Here is a 19,518-nt window from a genome sequence, read left to right on the forward strand (position 1 = left end):
ACTACAAAAGAAAACTAGCATATCATATTAGAAACAAGAACATAAGAAATCAAGAAGGCTTCCCCAAACTCCATTAGTATGATGACACAATAAATATTAAAGAATCTCAACGTAATCTTATCTCTGACTCGTCTCCGGCTATTAAAAGCATGAAAAGCTCGCTTCTCTGATGAGAACTATGGTGTCAAGTTATATGAGTTTCCTCTCAAAATTACATTAAATATGTGTAGGAACCCTAATTACGGGTGAAAACCCCGTAATGAGCCTTAATTGAGTCGCAATTGGACGTTAAAATGCGCTATTTTGACAACAAAAATATGATTTTGTATTTTGAGCATAACTTGAGTTATACTCGCCCAATTGATGTGATATTAGTCTTGTTTGAAAGATAAAATAAAAATCTACAATTTCTATGAAAACACGAGATCCAAACCTTTTGCTGCTTCCTAGCCATGTCTTTGTTGGGAGGATGTTAGGCAACTAAAATTTATTAAAAAAATATATAAAATAAATGAAGTAGTTATTAATTTTATTTAAATTAAAAAAAAGGAAAATTATTTATCTTTTTAAAAGACCTAAGGTTATGTTCTTTTAATGATTATAACTATGTACTCCGAGGAGTACATAGATTTATAATATGAAAATGTTTTTTTTCTTCTCGTCAGATATTTTTCAGAAATTTCTTTGCTGATGTGGAGAGACAAAAAAATAACTTTTCATATTATAATTATGTATTCCTCGGAGTATATAATTATAATCATTAAAAAGACATAAGCTTATATCATTTAAATGGATCACACTAAATTCATTAAAAAAATAAAAAATTATTTTAAAAATTAGTTTTTAAAATTTTAAATTAGGTTCAAAGACTCTCATTATCCATAAGGAATGATACAAAATTAATATCACCGTATTTTTAATTGGGAATTTGACTCTCCTGTTAAGGGATAGTCTTTCTTCTTCCAACAGACACATAAAGTGTGAGGTTCATTTCTATTTTTTTTAAATAAAGTGTAGGGCCTACTTTTTTTGATCTCAATCGACTCTCATATAACAGGAGAATATTCGAATTCCCCATTCATAATTGTGCAAAATGCATAAGATGATGCGTGTTTTTTTCAAAAAAAAACCATAATAATTTTCTATTAAAATAAGTAACTCCATTACATTATCAAATTATAATAATTAATATCCATAATGTACTTTCTATTAAAATAAGTAACTCCATTACATCATCAAATTATAATAATTAAATACAATTAATAATTTTAAGATAAAGTACCCTTGGTATAACCTGATCCGCATATTCCTGGGTGCAGAACAATCTTGTTATGTAGTCTCAATCACATCTTTGTATACAATATTAAAGTTAGAGAAATATAGAAATAATTGATAGTTTCACTTAATATCTTAAGCTTTATATTAGAGACTTTGTAATTTGGGATGACAAGTTAGTGAAATAGTTGTTTTATATTACAAAAGTCTTATCAGAACATCTCGGTGGACGGTGGCCACTGGATCACAAGTTTATTTCTCACTATTCCCATTTTATCGTGGAATTTAGCTAGCACACTTGTTGCTTTACAATTAAATTTCTAACATTTGCCATTGATATATGTTTTTAAACAAAGTCAACTACTGACATTGTCAGTGATCCTTCTTTCTAAGTCAATGCTAAATGTTGATATAATATGATCGTAGTTTGCTTAAACTAAGGTGATTCTTGCATCAGAAAAACAGAAAGCTAAACCACATTTTATGTTAAACAGGGAAGAAAACTAGAGATTTATTCACACTAAAACTGATACAAGAACTGTAAAGAACCTTGACAATGCAACAGACCCAGTTTACCTGTGCTAAGAAACGCCACAAGAGAAATTGAGGGGCGACTGATACCATGTTAAGAACTTTGGGATACACCACCCCAAAAACTAGCTCAAAGGATGTGCATAAGATATACGTTTCGCTCGAACAAGAAGTACCAAAAGTAAAATCAGCCATAATACTAAAGCTACAGCCACCTAACTCTCAACTCAGGTTACAACATCAAAGTATACAATTAACCATAGGTCAATTAATCAGGGTTATCATAAAAATAAAATTTATTAGTGAATGGTTGGTTTGATAAAATTAACTCATTATTCAAATTTATTATTTGAGATTTTTATTTTATTTTATTTTCGCTGAGTTAGTAATGATTTAAAAGAACAAATGTGTTTCACCAAAAAAAAAGAAAGAACAAATGTGTTAGTGCACAGGCTTCATACTAGCTAGCAAGCTTCACCATGGCCAATCTGGATGAGCTATTCCCTCTCAAAGAAATTGCTTTGTACATTTTGATCTTCTTGATTACCCATCTCATCTTTCGTTCACTTGTCAAAAATTATCACCGAAAACTTCCACCTGGCCCAAGAGGTTGGCCAGTTGTAGGTGCACTTCCACTAATGGGAAGCATGCCACATGTCACACTCTCACAAATGGCCAAAAAATATGGACCCGTGATGTACCTCAAAATGGGCACAAATAGCATGGTTGTGGCTTCTACTCCTGCTGCAGCTCGTGCTTTTCTCAAAACCCTTGACCATAACTTCTCCAACCGGCCTCGAAGTGCTGGAGTAATTCACTTAGCTTATGATTCACAGGGCTTGGTGTTTGCTGATTATGGTTCAAGGTGGAAGTTGCTTAGGAAACTAAGCAACTTGCACTTGCTTGGTGGAAAGGCTCTTCATGATTGGACACAAGTTCGAGAAAAAGAGATTGGGTACATGCTTGGTGCAATTTATGATTGTGGCAATAAAGGTGAGGCTGTTGGGGTGGCTGAGATGTTGACTTATGCTATGGCTAATATGATAGGTCAAGTGATATTAAGTCGTCGTGTGTTTGAGTCAAAAGGTTCTGAATCAAATGAGTTCAAGGACATGGTTGTTGAACTCATGACGACTGCAGGGTACTTTAACATAGGAGATTATGTACCTTCTCTTGCATGGTTTGACCTGCAAGGCATAGAGCGTGGGATGAAGATCTTACACAAGAAATTCGATGTGATGTTGACAAGGATGATCGAGGAGCATGCGGCTTCTACTCATATAAGAAAGGTTAAGCCTGATTTCTTAGACGTTCTTTTGGCTCATCATAATGAAAACACTGATGGGGAGAAACTAACACTCACCAACATCAAGGCACTCCTCTTGGTATAACCCTTTTTCTCACTTCTTAATTCTGTCTTTCTGCTTCTTATTACAAAAAAATTAAAGAAGAAGAAGAAGATAAACTGAAAGTAAAATTATAGAATACAATCTCACGAACTCAACTAAAGCAACGAAGCAGGAATAGATTCTGAAAACAAGTGTTGCGGGAAACATCGTAGTTACCTTTATGCCAATATTTTATTCACTTATTTTAATAATTATACGTGGAAATGAAGACAATAACCATAAATTTTGTTTGCACTGGGAATTAATTTCCTGACAATATAACGTGGAGATGATTATTATATGGGAATTGATTTTCTCATTTTACACACACAATACATGAATGGGGTCCACAAAAAAGTGATAAGACAAAAAAGTCAATATGGAATCCACTCATGTATTATAAGTATAGCATGAGAAAATTTTCTCACGTAAAGAGTGAGAAAACTATTTCGCTTATTATATACATTAGTATTTTTAACAATGATATGAAAAAATTTAGAGTACACATGCACTAATGTTTCTAGTTTGAGATTTGGTTGTAACCACAACTATATGCTTCCATGGAATAGAATCTATTCACTGCAGGTACTGATACATCTTCAAGTATCATAGAGTGGGCACTAGCAGAGATGTTGAAAAACCCCAGAATCATGCAGAGAGCTCAAGAGGAAATGGACCAAGTCATTGGCAAGAAGAGAAGGCTCAAAGAATCTGACCTACAGAAGCTTCCTTACTTGGAAGCCATTTGCAAAGAGACATTCAGAAAGCATCCATCAACCCCACTGAGCTTGCCTCGAATATCTGCAGAACAATGCCAAGTGAATGGCTATTACATCCCAAAGAACACTAATCTGATTGTGAACATATGGGCCATAGGAAGAGACCCTGATGTGTGGGAAAACCCTTTGGAGTTTAATCCAGAAAGGTTTCTCAGTGGGAAAAATGCCAGAATTGATCCACTTGGAAATGATTTTGAGCTAATTCCATTTGGTGCTGGGAGAAGGATTTGTGCTGGGACTAGGATGGGGATTGTGCTTGTTCATTACATTTTGGGCACATTGGTGCATTCATTTGAATGGAAGCTACCAAATGGTGTTGGGGAGTTGAACATGGAAGAGGCCTTTGGACTTGCCTTGCAGAAGAAGGTCCCTCTTTCTGCTATGGTTAGTCCTAGGTTGCCCTCAAATGCTTACATTCCTTAATTACAGTTTTGCTTGGGTTCACTGACTCTGTTCAGGCCTTGTCTACATGCTTTATGGTTGTAAATATTTAAATAACTGTTTGTGTTGCACAAACCATAAATGTCCTTTGTTAGAATAATCTCCTTCCCCGGAGGTGACATGTTATCTATTGAGGAAACCCTCTTTCTGACATCTAAACCCAGAGTTTGATTCTGTTTCTTTATATTTTTCTATTTGAAAGTTTTTTGTTAGAATTACTTAAAAAAAAAACATTTATCTTTGTTTCCACGATAAGTTTTGAAAGCTTGACACTATTCTCATAGCACTAGTAATGGTTGCCAGTGGTCAGAAGTGAAAGCCATAAAAATGAAAATAAGAATAACTAAGAAAAAATAAATAACTTCTGCTTGAATACTATTTTTAAAAATAATTTTTTAATTTTCAAAAAAACTGTTCGATAACAAAAAAAAGAAAATACAGAAAATATTTATTTTATTAACTATTTTACAAAATAGTTTAAAAAAAATGCAGAACATAATCGAACATATCCTTATTCTAAAACCAAAACATAAAGAAGTTTTTCCGAAATAATTAATAAAAATAGATAATCAAATAAATTTTATTTTATGTTGTAATTACTAAGATAAGAAGAAAAAAAAACATATTTTGAAGAGAAATAGATTCTCTCGTGGAGAAAAGTAATTATGTGATCATGTTCGATCATAATTACTCATTTAAAAATTATATATATATATTTTTTATCTTATTATCAATAAATAATTATAATCAAGTTATTTTTTTTTTATCCACACTCATTTTGGAGGGTGCAATCCCAGGTTTTTGTTATGTATCTCGATAAGATGCCAAGACTGCAGTTGAGGGATGCCAAGATTGCAGTTGAGGTATGCCAAAATGATCAGAAGGTACCCGCACTTGAGGATCCCAAGAATGACCCTTCTATTGGGACGAGGAAACAACTTTTGGTGGGACAGAGGAACCATTATTCAGTGGGGAGGGCCAATGGAATGCGCCATGACATTTGGAAAAAGAAAAAAGTGTAAAAAATGCTATGTCGGCTGATATGTCACCCTCTCGTTGGCCCTCTCAACTAAATAAATAATGTCTTTATCGCACCAAAAGTTTTCTCTCAGAAGCGATCAAAATGTATGGTAGAGGGGGGAGAGAACCAGAATAATTCACACATTCGTAACAAAGATACTGGGTTGTTATCTTATAAAAAAAATAAAATATTGGGATGTCAGACTATCAGATATTGACCATCAAGACAGGGACATTAACCAGCACGCTTGTGACTTAAAAATATTGGTATACCACTTTTCAATCAAATTTTTTTAAAATGTGATGTCACATTCTTGTTACATCATTCAATGAGAATGGACTCACCACGTGACAGCGGCGTCTGCATGAGCAGTCATTCTCTCTTGCTGAGCAGTTCAGCAAAAATGATAATGTACTAACACATGACAAAAGTACAGGCATTCTCGCTAGGCAGCCCAGCAAAATTAATCACCTGAACAACTTTTGCAAAGAATGCCTGTATTTTTGTCATGTGTCAGCACCCTGTCATTTTCGCTGGACTGCTCAGCGAAATGATTCCCTATGCAGATGCTGCCATCCATTCTCGCTGGATGGTGTAGCTAGAATATGACGTGTCATTTTGACAAAAATTAATTAAAATGTGAAATACAGGTGAATACTATATATAAGAATGACATATTAGTCCATGTCCCACCAATACATGCTCCAAAGCTGAATCTTCATCATGCATGTAAGAAGCAGTACTGTACAATTTCAAAAAAAGAAAAAGAAAATAGAAGAAGCAGTGTACAAGCACATATTTGTTTTCTCTTCCGCAACAGTGTTCCTCATGTGTGTGTGTGTGTGTGTATATATGCTCTCTCGCATGTCCAATCACTATATATAACATTTTATCCGGTCATTCATTATAATTATATATTTTGAAAACTCCTGGTGGAAGAACCTTCGTCATTACAACCAAACATCAGATCTGATGGAAGCTTGGTTGTAATAACGAAGGTTCTTCAAGTCTAGCCCTCCTTGGTCAGAGGGGGAGCACAATGTATCCCATCTAACCAGGTGAGTTTTTTTGGTGGTAGGGGTAGATCCCCAAATGAAGTTTCAAGTAGACTGTTCTAAGGAATCACATACAAAGGCAGGAAGTAAGGATGTCTGCATAGTGTAACTAGGGATGACAGCTAAAACTGATTTAGCCAAGGTGACACGGTCAGCTAATGAAAGAGAAGTGGCACTCCAAGAGCTGAGTTTCTGCTGCACACGATCAAGGACATGGTTAAAAGAGTGCTTGGAAACTCTTTTATGATGGAGGGGGACACCAAGATATTTCCCTAGATCCCCAGTGATTCCAAAACCCATAAGGTCACCCATCTCTTTAGCTCTACCAAAATTAACGTTGTTAGAAAAGAACACTTTAGATTTCTCATAGCTAATCTTTTGGCTAGAAGATTGGCAGAAGAGGTCAAGAATGGATTTAACATTCTTAGCCTGGTCCACAGTAGCCTCCATAAAGAGGAGGATATCGTCCGCAAAAAGATGACTAATGAAAGGTCCATTCTTTTTTAGGACAATTGGCTTCCACACGTTTGCCTCTGTTGCAACTTGAATCAAATGTGCAAGGCGCTCAACACAAAGATCAAAGAGGTAAGGTGAAATGGGATCACCTTGTCTAATTCCTCTTGTTGGTTAGAAGTCGTTTCTTTTCTTCTTCCTCGCATTGATCTGCTAGTCAGATCGAGTTCGTGTGTGTAGCTTTTATTCATCATTTGTTACAAAAAAAGGAAACAAAAATGCATTTATTTATTTTTTCAAGCAAAAACATGACAATTATAGAAGAGCACTATTAAGAAAAATGATTTTTTTTAGTACAAAAAGAAAATGATTTTGATATTGGGAAAAAAAACGTAAAAAGAGAAATTTAATCAATGTTATTAAAATCAGCTCAACCTGTCCGGTCACACCGATTGAGCTAAGAACTGATACCCTAACCGATCCGACTCAATCAATGAACTGGCTATGCATATAACCTAATCAATAACTGTTGAACTGGTCAAAAATCGGATTCAACCAGTACTAATTCAGTATTGATAGTTTGGTTGAACCGATTTTTAAAAATTGTGACGAAATATTTCAATATAATTACATTCTTAGGAATTGAACTTGACATCTAAATGAAAGACAAGGATATGTTAATCAATAAACCAAATTATTTTGTCGTCATATCATTTCTATTTATGTATTTATTATATATTTTTACATAAATTCAATTTAAGCGGACTTCAACCAATGACTTAGAGATTAAATCAGTGACCCATTGATTTGATATCTTGATCTAGTCGATAATCGGTTCAGTTTAATAATAGTGAATAATAATTTGAAAGATTTTGAAAAATATAAAAAGGAAAATGCTAATTGCTAAACGACGGTGGAGCTATCTATCTTAAAGCAACAGAGTACAATTAAATATTATTCTAGAGAGGGGATTTTTTTAATCAGAGTGGGTTTTTTTTTTTTAATTCAATGACCCTAATTATTCTTTGAGATGGAATAAGTCCTTCGAATCTCGACACAGAAAAGGGAACCGCATAGTATAATACTGTTTTGGATTAATATTTTTATTTTGTGGGAGATAATTTTATCTTTTTTATATAAGCAATAATTTCATTTTTTACATACATATAATAATGTATGAGATCCATAATTTATTTTTCTCTCTTTTCGCCTCACATGATCCTATATGGTCACCACATACTTTAATATATATGTAAAATAAAATTATTTAATATAATATTAAAAATATTAATCTCTTCTGAAATTTATGTTGTCACTTAAGTCAATCTTATGGATTAAAATTTAATAATTTTTGCTTCATGTGCATTATTTTGAAAGTGATTTAATCATTTAATTTATTTTTCTCTAAAGAAAAACATACAACTCTTAACTTTCTATTTGTAAAATTTTAAATCTTTAGAATTGATCATTAATTTTTCTGTTTTATTCGGTATTTTAAGACTCAATATAAATAAAATTGACAAAATATTTCTCAAAAGTATAACTCTTATCCCAACAACACCGGCCTTTCAGCAAGTGTGAATTTATATTTTGTCAATGTTCTTTGTCATTGACATTAGGGATGGCAAGAATGCATCCAATCCGTCGGGTTAGCTCGTAATTCGTAAAAAATAAGTCAAGTCGGGTTAGGTTGGCAAAAATGAGCTGTCAATCTGACCCGAGTCAGTTCGAAAAAAACGAGCCAACTCGCGGGTCAAGCGAGCCAGCTCGCAGGTTGAGTTTTTTATTTTATTTTATAAAAAATACAAAATATTATATACAAAAATGGACAAAACCCACATATGCTGTCATCATCTTTCTTCATTCTCTGAACCCAAGTCTCTAATCTTCTCACATCCCTGTCATTTTTATATTAGTAGGTTGTGTTGGCTCTGTTTGATTCAAATATCTTGCCCACTTAGTAGCAAGTGGTTCTGATTGTTTCTTAGTATTGGTGTAAATTTGATATGAAAAAAATTAGAAATTGAAATATTTTGCTTTTATTTCTCATTTTGTAACCCTTCATTTAAATAGGTTGAAAACGAGTCAACCCGCAAGCCAATTTTCGAGCCAACTCACGAGCTATTTTTTCAAGCCAACCCACGAGCTATATTTTTGAGCTAACTCCCAAGCCAACCCTAACCCGACTCGGGTCGGGTTGGGTTAAATTTTTTGACTCATTTTGTTTTTCGAATTAACTCTAATCTGACTCATTTTTTTGCAGATTGCATGCGGCGGATTGGGCCGAATTGCCGACCCTAATTGACACTAACGCATCACGCCATTTGTCTCTTTGGTTTCTTGCAATTAATTTCTTCTGAATTTAATGAAATGTATCCATTGACTGACCAAGACATATTTGAGAGTTTGGCGGGTTAATCAGTGTGTTTGGTTTTTATGCGATTATTTTATGAGGAAAATGTTCGTTCTTATAAAGAATAATTATTTTAGTTAAAATTAATATTTTTATTTAAAATTTAAAATTTAAATTAAAAAAATCTCTCATTTTTTTCCTCACAATTTTATTTAAAATTACATAATTTTATATTCTTTAAAAAATATAAACATCAATCCCTTAATTTGTTGTTCAGTTATTTCCGCGAGTATGAATCTATATTTTGTCAATGTTCTTTGTCATTGACACTAACACATCACGTCGTTTGTCTCTTTGATTTCATGCAATTAAATACTTCCGAATTTAATGACATGTATCCATTGACTACTGACCGAGACATATTTGCGGATTCCGCGGGTTAATCAATGTGTTTAGTTTTATATTAATTAAAAGGTAAATAAATTATCACATGATATAATAGTTTAAAATTAATTAGTAAAAGATAATATTATTAATTTATTAATGATTGATCTAGTATATTTAATTTACATAAGCAAGATGTATACAAAATTACAAATATTATTGCTTTGTTCACATGAAAACTTGATCCCATAAAGAGTTCCCACTTGTCACCTTTAAACAAAAAACGATAATGTATGATAAGGATAAATCAATCTGAAACTGTGCGGCTCATATTTGGTTGAATTTGTTTGTAAATTTAAAAATATTTTAATTAGTTTAAAGGATAAATATTTATTCTTTTAAAGGATAGTTATTTTAGTTAAAATTATTTTTTATTTAATATTTAAATTAAAAATATTTTATTTTTTTACTATAATTTCTAGAAGTAGGATATTGTAACAACCAATGTTACTACAAATCAATTTTACCGTTAGATCGAATATGTTGATCCAACGGTTATATTTATTTTTATCTTTTTATGGTTATGATTCTCCATATTTAATGTGAAAGCATTGAATATGAGAAATCATAACCATACAAAGGTAAAAATAAATATAAAGTATTAAATATGGGGGATTCATAACCATACAAAGATGAAAATAAATATAACCACCAACATAATCGATCTAACAGTAAAATTGATTGGTAGTAATATTGATAGTAACCCTAATTAGTTGTTATAATATCCTACCCCTAATTTCTATTATGTAACTATTTTTTCACATAAAGTACAGTAGTTTTACTTTTGATTAAAATGACACAATTACATATTCTTTAAAAACAAACACTAATCTCTTAGTTTAATATAAATTCTCAAGAATATTCTGATATTATTTTAATATAAATATTTTTCTAATTTAAGTAATTAATTTTAAGATTTTATATATTTATTAATGCATTATTATATTTTGAGGAGGAATTTATTTACATCGTATTGAATCTAATATTTTTATATAAAATATCTTTTTGCGATCAAACTGTTAAATTGTAATTATTTGTAACAAACTTAATAACAAATGAGCGATAATAATATGATTAATATTATGAATCTTTATATATTATAAAAATATATTTTGTATTAATTTCAATATATACCAAAAAAGAATTAAATAATTTTGAATTATTTTAATATGAACTTTCAATTTAATTAATAATATATTTTGAAATAAAATTATATAATACAAAGGTTTTAAATAATATAAAAGTGATATTTAGTATACCAACCTCAATTTGGATACCTTTCCTGTTATTTACAAATCTGAATTTGCCCAATATTATGTGCAAGGGAATCTCAACCATAATTGGCACTATTAAAAAATGAGCTTATTTGCGACAGACAAACTCTGTCACAAATAAGCAAAATTTCATCACATTTAGGATTTGCGATGGAAAACATTTGTTGATGAATCCCTCGTCGCAAATGAATTTTGCGATGGACAATCCGTCACAAGTTGTGACAATTATATTCCATTGCAAACTCGTCCACTTTCGTCACAAACGACCTATATAGGAACAGAGAATTGACATTGCGTTCTATTGCAAATTGCGACGGGAAACTTATCACAAATCCATCGCAAATTTATGATGGAATTAAATGATGAAGCGGTCATAAATGTTGTGACATTTCATTTTGCGACGACATTATAAATGTTCCCATCACAAGGTTTGCAGCATAATTATATGATGTGGTGGTCGCAAAGCTTGCGGCGACACTCTTTGATAATACCGTCACAAAAATTGCGAGTGCATTATAAACAATTCAGCTAAAAATTGACTGTCAAAGTTGTGACAAAATTTTATGAAATTTCGTTGTAAATTAACGAACCTGAAAACAAAAATTCTTTGAAATTCATTTATTTTCCTACCTATAAACCGCAACCACATGACAACAACAATAACACAAGAATAAAAATAATAAGTAACATAAACATCAAAAAATAATAATAATGCATAACATAATAAGTCATTACATCATAAATATCCGGGTTTGATTAAAAAATAAAAATGTGTATCAACAAAATGAAATAAAAATAATTAAAATCCTAAACAATACAAAAATATGTATAAGCAAAACTAAATAAAAACAACAATAATCATAAACAATATCAAAAAATGGCGCATAGTCATCAGAGGAGGAGTTATCTGAAGATACAGAAGGCTCTGGATCTAGATTCTTCTTCTTTTTCTCATTCTCCTATACTAGCTAGGTAAGCATTTCTTGCATCTCATTCATCTTCTTCTATGGAGCCTACAATTAGGACGTGGTCTGCTGATGTTCAGCGTTCTAGGAGGTCACCAACCCTTGCATTCTATTCATCTCATCTGCAAATACATCATTATAAAGTCAGTTTGTACTTAATTTAAATGGATTAGGTGGTGAAAAAATTATATAATTTTGTGGTCTTTACTTTGAAATACAGCTCCAACCCAGCTGGAGGCTCGCTTGCTGCTCCTGTATTAGCTCACATATCCTCTTAACCTAAACACTCTTTTTTTTTATTAAATCCTCCAGCTTCTTAAAGTAAGAGATCGTTATCGGATTGAGATAAGGTTGCACCTTCTGCCACCTGTGTCGCCCTCTTTTATTAGAGCTTCTAGAATGTCTCCTACAATAAAAAAATATTAATAAAGATAAAAAGGAATAAATGTCTATAATTGAAACAAAAGTGAAGTAATCATCATCTCATCACTACTTCCCCTGATTTAAGGTTAATCCATTGCTTCTCAGCTTACAACTCATGGGAGTGCGTCCTCTCAAATGTAGCAAAATCCGTATATTCAGGAGGCATGTCCCCACGAGTAGCCTGCAAATAAAAATGGATGAGTCAATTAGTTGAAACTTCAAACTATAGGATACAGAAACAAAAAACAATATACACTTACGATTTTACTCCTATGCTCACTTAACAGCATGAAGCCTCCGACATGTGAGGGTTCGCTCAAGTGCATCCCATTAAGTTTATTCCGCTCAAATTTCTTCTTAAACTCCCTATATACTCTCCATGTTCCTCAAATGAATGTTGAGATGCGTAAAAAGGTGAAAATGGCAATCGTTGTGTGCTTCGACGATCATCGAAGAAGCAAAAGCCTAAGGGAAACGACGGTGCAGAGCAAATGAATGGTGAACAGAAAGAAGAAGAAGAGCTATTGAACGTCTGTGAAGGAAAAGACGGGAAACCATTATAGAGAGGAAAATGAGATAATTGCATTCAAAGTTTAAAACCATTCGAATAAATGTATTAGTGTGAAGCTGCATCTATTAATTCCCGTCGCAAATAGCGATGAAAAATAAGTTCCATCACAAATCTATCAACCACTTATAATGGTCATTAATGTCTGTCTCAAAGCTTGCACTTACTATTGCCGTTTTATTTTCCAACTCATGTTCCATCGCAACATTCTTTGCAATTTGCGACAGTATAAACTCCCATTGCAAATATCTTATTAATGGTCATAAATATCTTATCTGTAGCAATTTACGATGGAATATTCACTCGTCGTAAATTTGATCACCATATTGGAATATTTAAATTTTCAAAATACAGTTAATTTTTAGTTTCAAATTACGATGGAATAACCTGTCGTAGATTGCGATCGAGTTAATTACTCGTCTCAAATAGCCATCGCAGAGTTGAGCACCATATTCGAATTCTAAAAGTACTGCTAATTTTTAGTTTCAAATTATGATGGAATATATACAAGTTGCGACGGGGGAACATCCTAATTGCAAATTATTGTAATCTATTGCAAAGTTCGTCACTATTTGCAAAAGATTTGATGGTCCGCTACAAATATTTAGAATCATACCACTCTTAGGAGCATGACTCAAGCTATAGAAGACCCAATGAGTACAATAATTGATGAGGATATTGATTTCGTGAAATCTTACTATGAAATGCCTGATGAAGAAGTTGTACTTGAAAAAATCCCTTTATGGTTGCTACCATAGAACTGAATCGTGAAATAACAGTGGATAAGAAGTTGAGTATGACCGACATTGCTAAGAAGATCAACCTTTAGTTTGATGATGATTTGACATGTATATTTAATGATGACAATGCTAATAAACTTATATTTCTTATATGCATTATGAATAATGAAGTGCCCAAGGGAGAGATTCAGAATGAATTTGCTGAAGATGATATTTTCTTAAAGAAAATAGAAAGCAACATGATGACTGAAATGGCCTTACGAGGTATCATAGACATCAATAACGTTTTCAAAAAAAAAATACTAAAGTTCAAAAGTTTGATGTGCCATGAAGAGGTTGATGCAATAAGGATCATGAGTAACTACTTGATTGAAGTTATTTAATTTCTTGGTATTGAGGCAGTTGACAGGCTCTGCTAGATGAATTGCATATTGTCATTTATTTTGGTGGTTTTTATGTCAATTACACGCATTTGGCCATTCTCTGCGATACCATGACTTATCAGAGGCATTTGATGGAAATTACACGTCATGGTATCAACCGAAATGATATTGGACCAATGCTTATCTAAAGAGATTATTGACATTCTCCTTGTTGCTGCATTATATTTTGAGACTGATTACTTGAGAGGTGTCACTGAAAATATTATGTTAGGTCAGCTTGTGTCTATCGGCACGGGCGAATATGCCCTTTATATTAATGATGACATGCTGAAGAATGCTATCCAGCTCTAGCTACCGAGTTACTTAGATGGACTTGTTGATATTCTCCTTGATGCTACAATATATGCTGATACCAATTACTTGAGACGTGTCACTGAAAATATTATGTTAAGTCAGCTTGCGCCCATCGACACAGGTGAATGTTCCTTTTATCTTAATAATGACATACTGAAGAATGCTATTGAGCTCCAGTTATCAAGTTGCATGGATGGACTTGATTTTGGCATGACGTCTGCTCATTCATTAATATTTGGAACTTTATATCATGAAAGTTTGATATCTCCAAGTTATTTGTCGAGCCCAATATATGCGTTATATTATTTATTTATAAATTAAAAAAAAAGTTTACTACTGTTGGCCTCACGCCATTGGCTTGTTGGCTTTGGGCAATTATCGTATGCTAAAGGTCCGGTGTTTAGCAATGGCACTTTGTGATTTCACAATTGGTTAATTGAGACATTATAAAATACCTCTAATTTTATTTCAAACTTTGCGATGGAAATAGGTTCTGTCACGACTGATGGGACGAGAATTCGTTCCCATCTAAGCCCATTTTGATGGCAAAATACCATTCGTTCCCTTAACTGATGAGCAACTTTCGCACTAAAAGCACATGTTTAATATCTATATGACAAAAACACAGTGGGGAACAGATGATGACGTAAACCATTATTGAATATTTGAATTTTTCTGATGAAAAGAGAAGAAAAAATTAATAACCAAAATATAATAATTAATATTTTAAAATTTGGAAACGATTACATTAACCATTATTTTAATTCTATCACTCTTAATACATATTTGATTAAACCGTTAAATTAATTTAAAATCAATGCATCTCATTCAAGGATAACCAAACAGAAAATGGTAAACTTGTTGGAGGTTATGAGTTCGAGAGAGAAGGGTTTAGAGGTGCTTGAAGTATTACACCAAGAGACATCAAGTTTGGAATGCTCAACAGTGTTACCTCCAGCTTAGAAAATCCTAGATATAATGCAAGCTATTAGGCTCCAGCCCATATGGACCCGAATAACCATGCTTTCACCTATTGGGCTTATATGTGAACATACTATTGGATTATATTATTAATATACCCAACAATCTCCTCCTATGTTCACCATATAGCACAATCCAATAGAGTGATCAATGTAATGTTCAAACAAATACGAATCATTCATATTCAGTCCAAGACAACTAACTCGGATCAATCAAAGAGTTTTAATTGTAAAACATTAAACTCAATAGTCATTTTCAATCTAAATAAATAAATCATCATTATCATGAATCTGTTCTGAGACCAAGATACCAAAGTAAATATTTAGAGTTTTAGATTCAATCTAAACTCATCCAAATCCCAACATCTAAAATAAGTCTCAAAATCAGTTCACAATTAACAATGTTCATAAATTAAAGATAGCAAAATGTAAGTCTCAAATAAATGGACTCTATCAAAATGGGCAATAGCAGGTGAACTGTTAAGTCCCCACATACCCTAAATGATATATTCATTCATCAAGGATGTGATCTTAGTCAAGATTCCTCTCATTAAGCTTTCCTCCATCTCTGCCATTCTCTGTAGAATATCAAGTATGGATTTCATATTATTATAAATTCAATCAGTTGAATAATCTACCAAAGATGTCTAGTTCTACTAAAAGGACTTAGCATCATATCATTAGGCAAAGAAGAACATATATTAATGTCATAAAGTATCGCAATATTATGTTCATAAGCATCAAGCCAGTTTCATAAATTATGAACAAGGCCTAAACAATTTGTTTTGCAAAGAGCCATCAACTTAAGTTTATTTGTAAGAGAATAACTATTGTTTAGTTTCAATGAACAGAACCAATAGTAAAGTTACTTACAATAACCTAGTCATGTGATGTCAAGTTTCAATTAAGAACATGACCCATAGGCTTCTTATGCAAACAACTATTTCAATGTTTCAATTTTGAATGTCACAATTATTGATTCCTCAAAGTCAAATAATCTAGCATCAAGTTTAGAATGAGATCATTTAACCAAAAGGATGGTCCAACCAGGTTGGATTGTATCATCAAGTTTGGAATGACACAAGTTACTCAGGTAGAACCTTTGAATCAGGTTCAAGTTATCTTCATCAAGTTTGGAATGAGACAACTTACCCTTTTCAAATTAATCAGCAACTATGAACATCGATGAAACATATAAACAGTGCTTATCATTTTGGCCAACAAAAGAAAGATTCGATAATTCAAAAGACACAATTAAAAGGTAAGTAAATGGTAATTAAGACCTGTCTATATAGTCTTTAACCTCATTTCCCCCACTGTTCTGAATAATCTATCTTTAGGCATATCTTTTATGAGAGCATTAGCGAAGTTATCCTTCGATCTCACATCGATCAAGTTGATAACTCCTTGTTTTCTCAGATAATTCAACAACACATGTCTCAATCTTATATGTCTTCTCTTTGAATTAAAGAGAGCATTTTAACAACTTGGACAGCTGCTTAATTATCACAAAATAGGCTTAAAGAATTAATCTTTAGTCGAGTCAAAGGAATATCCATAATCAGATTCTTTATTCACTTTGCCTCTTCGCCGGCTAAGGCTAAAACAAAAAATTCTGATTCCATAGACGACAATGCAATACAAGTCTATCTTTTGGATTTCCAAGCAATAGTAGCTCCACCCAAAATGAATATATATCCACTGGTGAACTTACTATTTCTGATTTCTGAACACCATGACATATCAGAATATTAATCCACAATTGAAGGATAACTAGAGTAGTGTAGAGCATAATCTTTAGTACCTTTAGGATATCGCATCAGCCTATTGAGGGCATCCCAATGCTCTTTACTAGGATTACTAGTGAAATGACTCAGCATGCCAACTGTAAAGGCTATGTCAGGTCTAGTGCAACTTGCAGCATATATGAGACTACCAATCAGTTTTGAAAACTTTAACTGATCTACACTGGTCCCTCCATGAGGACTTAGTCTATTATTATAATCACATGGTGTCTCACTCAGTTTGCACTCACTGTATCCCCAGGTAGAAAGTAGCTGCTCAATATAATGAGTCTGACTAAGGGTATTAACTTGCCTATCAAAGCTTACTTTCATAACAAGAATGGTATTTGCAATACCAAGATCTTTCATGTCAAATTCTTTAGCTAAATTAGCTTTCATGTCACTCACTATAGAATGATCAAAACCAAGAATTAACATGTCATCCACTAGTTGTCTTTACATCCATTTCATACACTACATAGTGTTCAATAGATGTCAAAGCAAGATGAATTCTTATAGTTGATAGATAACACACAGGTGAGTCGACACCAAAATAGTCTACTTCACTTTGTTGTCTATAGCCCTTAGCTACAAAATGTGCTTTGTATCTGGCTATCGATCCATCACTATTTAGTTTCTTCTTCACTACCAACTTACAACCTATAGCCTTAGCCCCTTTCGACAAATTGACTAGCTGTCAAGTATGATTATGTAGCAGAGAGCTCATTTCATCACCTATGGCTTCTACCCACAGTAGAGATTATCCAGATCTCATTGCTTCCTGATAGAAGAATGGGTCATCCTCTAAATGGTAAGTAACAAAGTCCTCGCCAAAGTCTTTGGGAACTCTCTCTCTCGTAGATACTCTAACTGGAACTGATTCAACAGCCAATTGTGTGGAGTAAGTGTCAGAAGGGCTTGCTTTAGATTCTATAGGAGATTCTAACATCATATCTATAGATGTAGAAACACTCAAGCCATGATCTTTGATAAACTTATTCTCAAAGAATTATGCATCTCTGGATTCTATCACTGCAGTTGTAGATAGATCCAAAAATCTATTTGCAGCGTCGTCTTCTACACTTTCTAGATATACGCAAGTAATGGTTCTAGGTCCCACCTTAGGTCTCTTAGGATCTTGTATTCTTACATAAGCAATACATCCCAAGTCTTAAGAGTATCATATCTAAGAGAGCGCTTATGCCATATCTCATAAGTAGTCATAGACAACTTAGAGTGCGGCAACCTGTTCAGGATGTGATTGGCAGTTAGAATTGCTTCTCCCCAATAGGAGGAAGGCATGCCAGCTATAAGTAACATAGAGTTTAACATATCAGTTAATGTCCTATTCTTGCGCTCAGCAGCACCATTTAATTGGGGTGAGTAAGGAGCTGTGGTTTCAAGTATTATGCCCTCCGAAGTGCAAAATTTCTTGAACCCTGTCATTGTGTACTCTCCTCCTCTATCACTCCTAAACCTCTTAATTTTTAAGTTGAGTTGATTTTCTACTCTTGAATTAAAAATCTAGAAACTTTCAAAAAAATTCATCTTTCGATTTCAACAAATAAACATGACAATATCTAGAAAAATCGTCTATGAATGTTATTAAGTACTTCTGACCACCTCTAGTAATATAATTTCTAAAGTGACAAAGGTCAGAATGTATCAGATAAAGAAGTTGTGTGCTTTTAGAAACTGACTAAACAGGTTTTCTAGTGATCTTAGTTTGTGCACATACTTCACATTTGTCAAATCGAATAGAAACATTTAATGGAGTATCAAGAGTTTTAGCTAGATGTTGCATTTTCCTGTAGTTCACATGTCCAAGTCTATTATGTAACAAGTTTGGATCAATCAAAGTTGAACTCACATGGTTTATGCTCATAGTATCTAAACTCAATCTATACATATCATTAATCATGAATGCACAGCCAAAATAACAAGAGTTAACAAATAAAGTTACTCTACCATTCATTGTTGAGAAAGGCATACAAGATTTGTCAAGCAAAGATATTAATTTTCTTTTAAGTAAAAGTACTACTCTAACTTGTTTTAGAGTTAGTAATTTACTTGAAGAAAGTACCAAATTTGCAGTTCCAACATGAGTCACATCTGTCTCATCACCACTGCAATTTTCCATTGTGTCTTTCATTTCTATGACCTTAATGAGTAAATTCCTATCATTTTTAGTATGATAGGTAGCACCGCTCTCCAACCACCACTCAGAAGAGACACTGGCCTTTCCATTCTTCATCATTCCAATGAAAGCTTGAGGCTCAGGTTCATTAGTTAACATATATTAGCCTC

The 19,518-nt window shown here is 32.9% G+C and overlaps 1 protein-coding gene across 1 annotated transcript; it reads left to right on the top strand.

The window, feature by feature from the left end:
* Window positions 1-2,285: 2,285 nt before the first annotated feature.
* On the top strand, window positions 2,286-4,396 carry LOC133313430 (flavonoid 3',5'-hydroxylase 2-like). The gene is made up of 2 exons (XM_061514805.1): window positions 2,286-3,191; window positions 3,764-4,396. Exons 1-2 carry the CDS (start codon window positions 2,286-2,288, stop codon window positions 4,394-4,396), a joined length of 1,539 nt encoding a protein of 512 aa, XP_061370789.1.
* Window positions 4,397-19,518: the final 15,122 nt, after the last annotated feature.

Source organism: Gastrolobium bilobum, unplaced genomic scaffold, assembly GCF_033153095.1.
Source record: "Gastrolobium bilobum isolate Gb01-03AN ecotype WA unplaced genomic scaffold, APGP_CSIRO_Gbil_v1 utg11941, whole genome shotgun sequence".
Taxonomy (NCBI): Eukaryota; Viridiplantae; Streptophyta; class Magnoliopsida; order Fabales; family Fabaceae; genus Gastrolobium; species Gastrolobium bilobum.

Bases quoted from the DNA above. Each gene is read 5' to 3' on its own strand.
- LOC133313430 (XM_061514805.1), top strand. From the start codon at position 2,286: ATGGCCAATCTGGATGAGCTATTCCCTCTCAAAGAAATTGCTTTGTAC. The intron at 3,192-3,763 runs GTATAACCCTTT...TCCATGGAATAG, and splicing joins ACATCAAGGCACTCCTCTTG to AATCTATTCACTGCAGGTAC.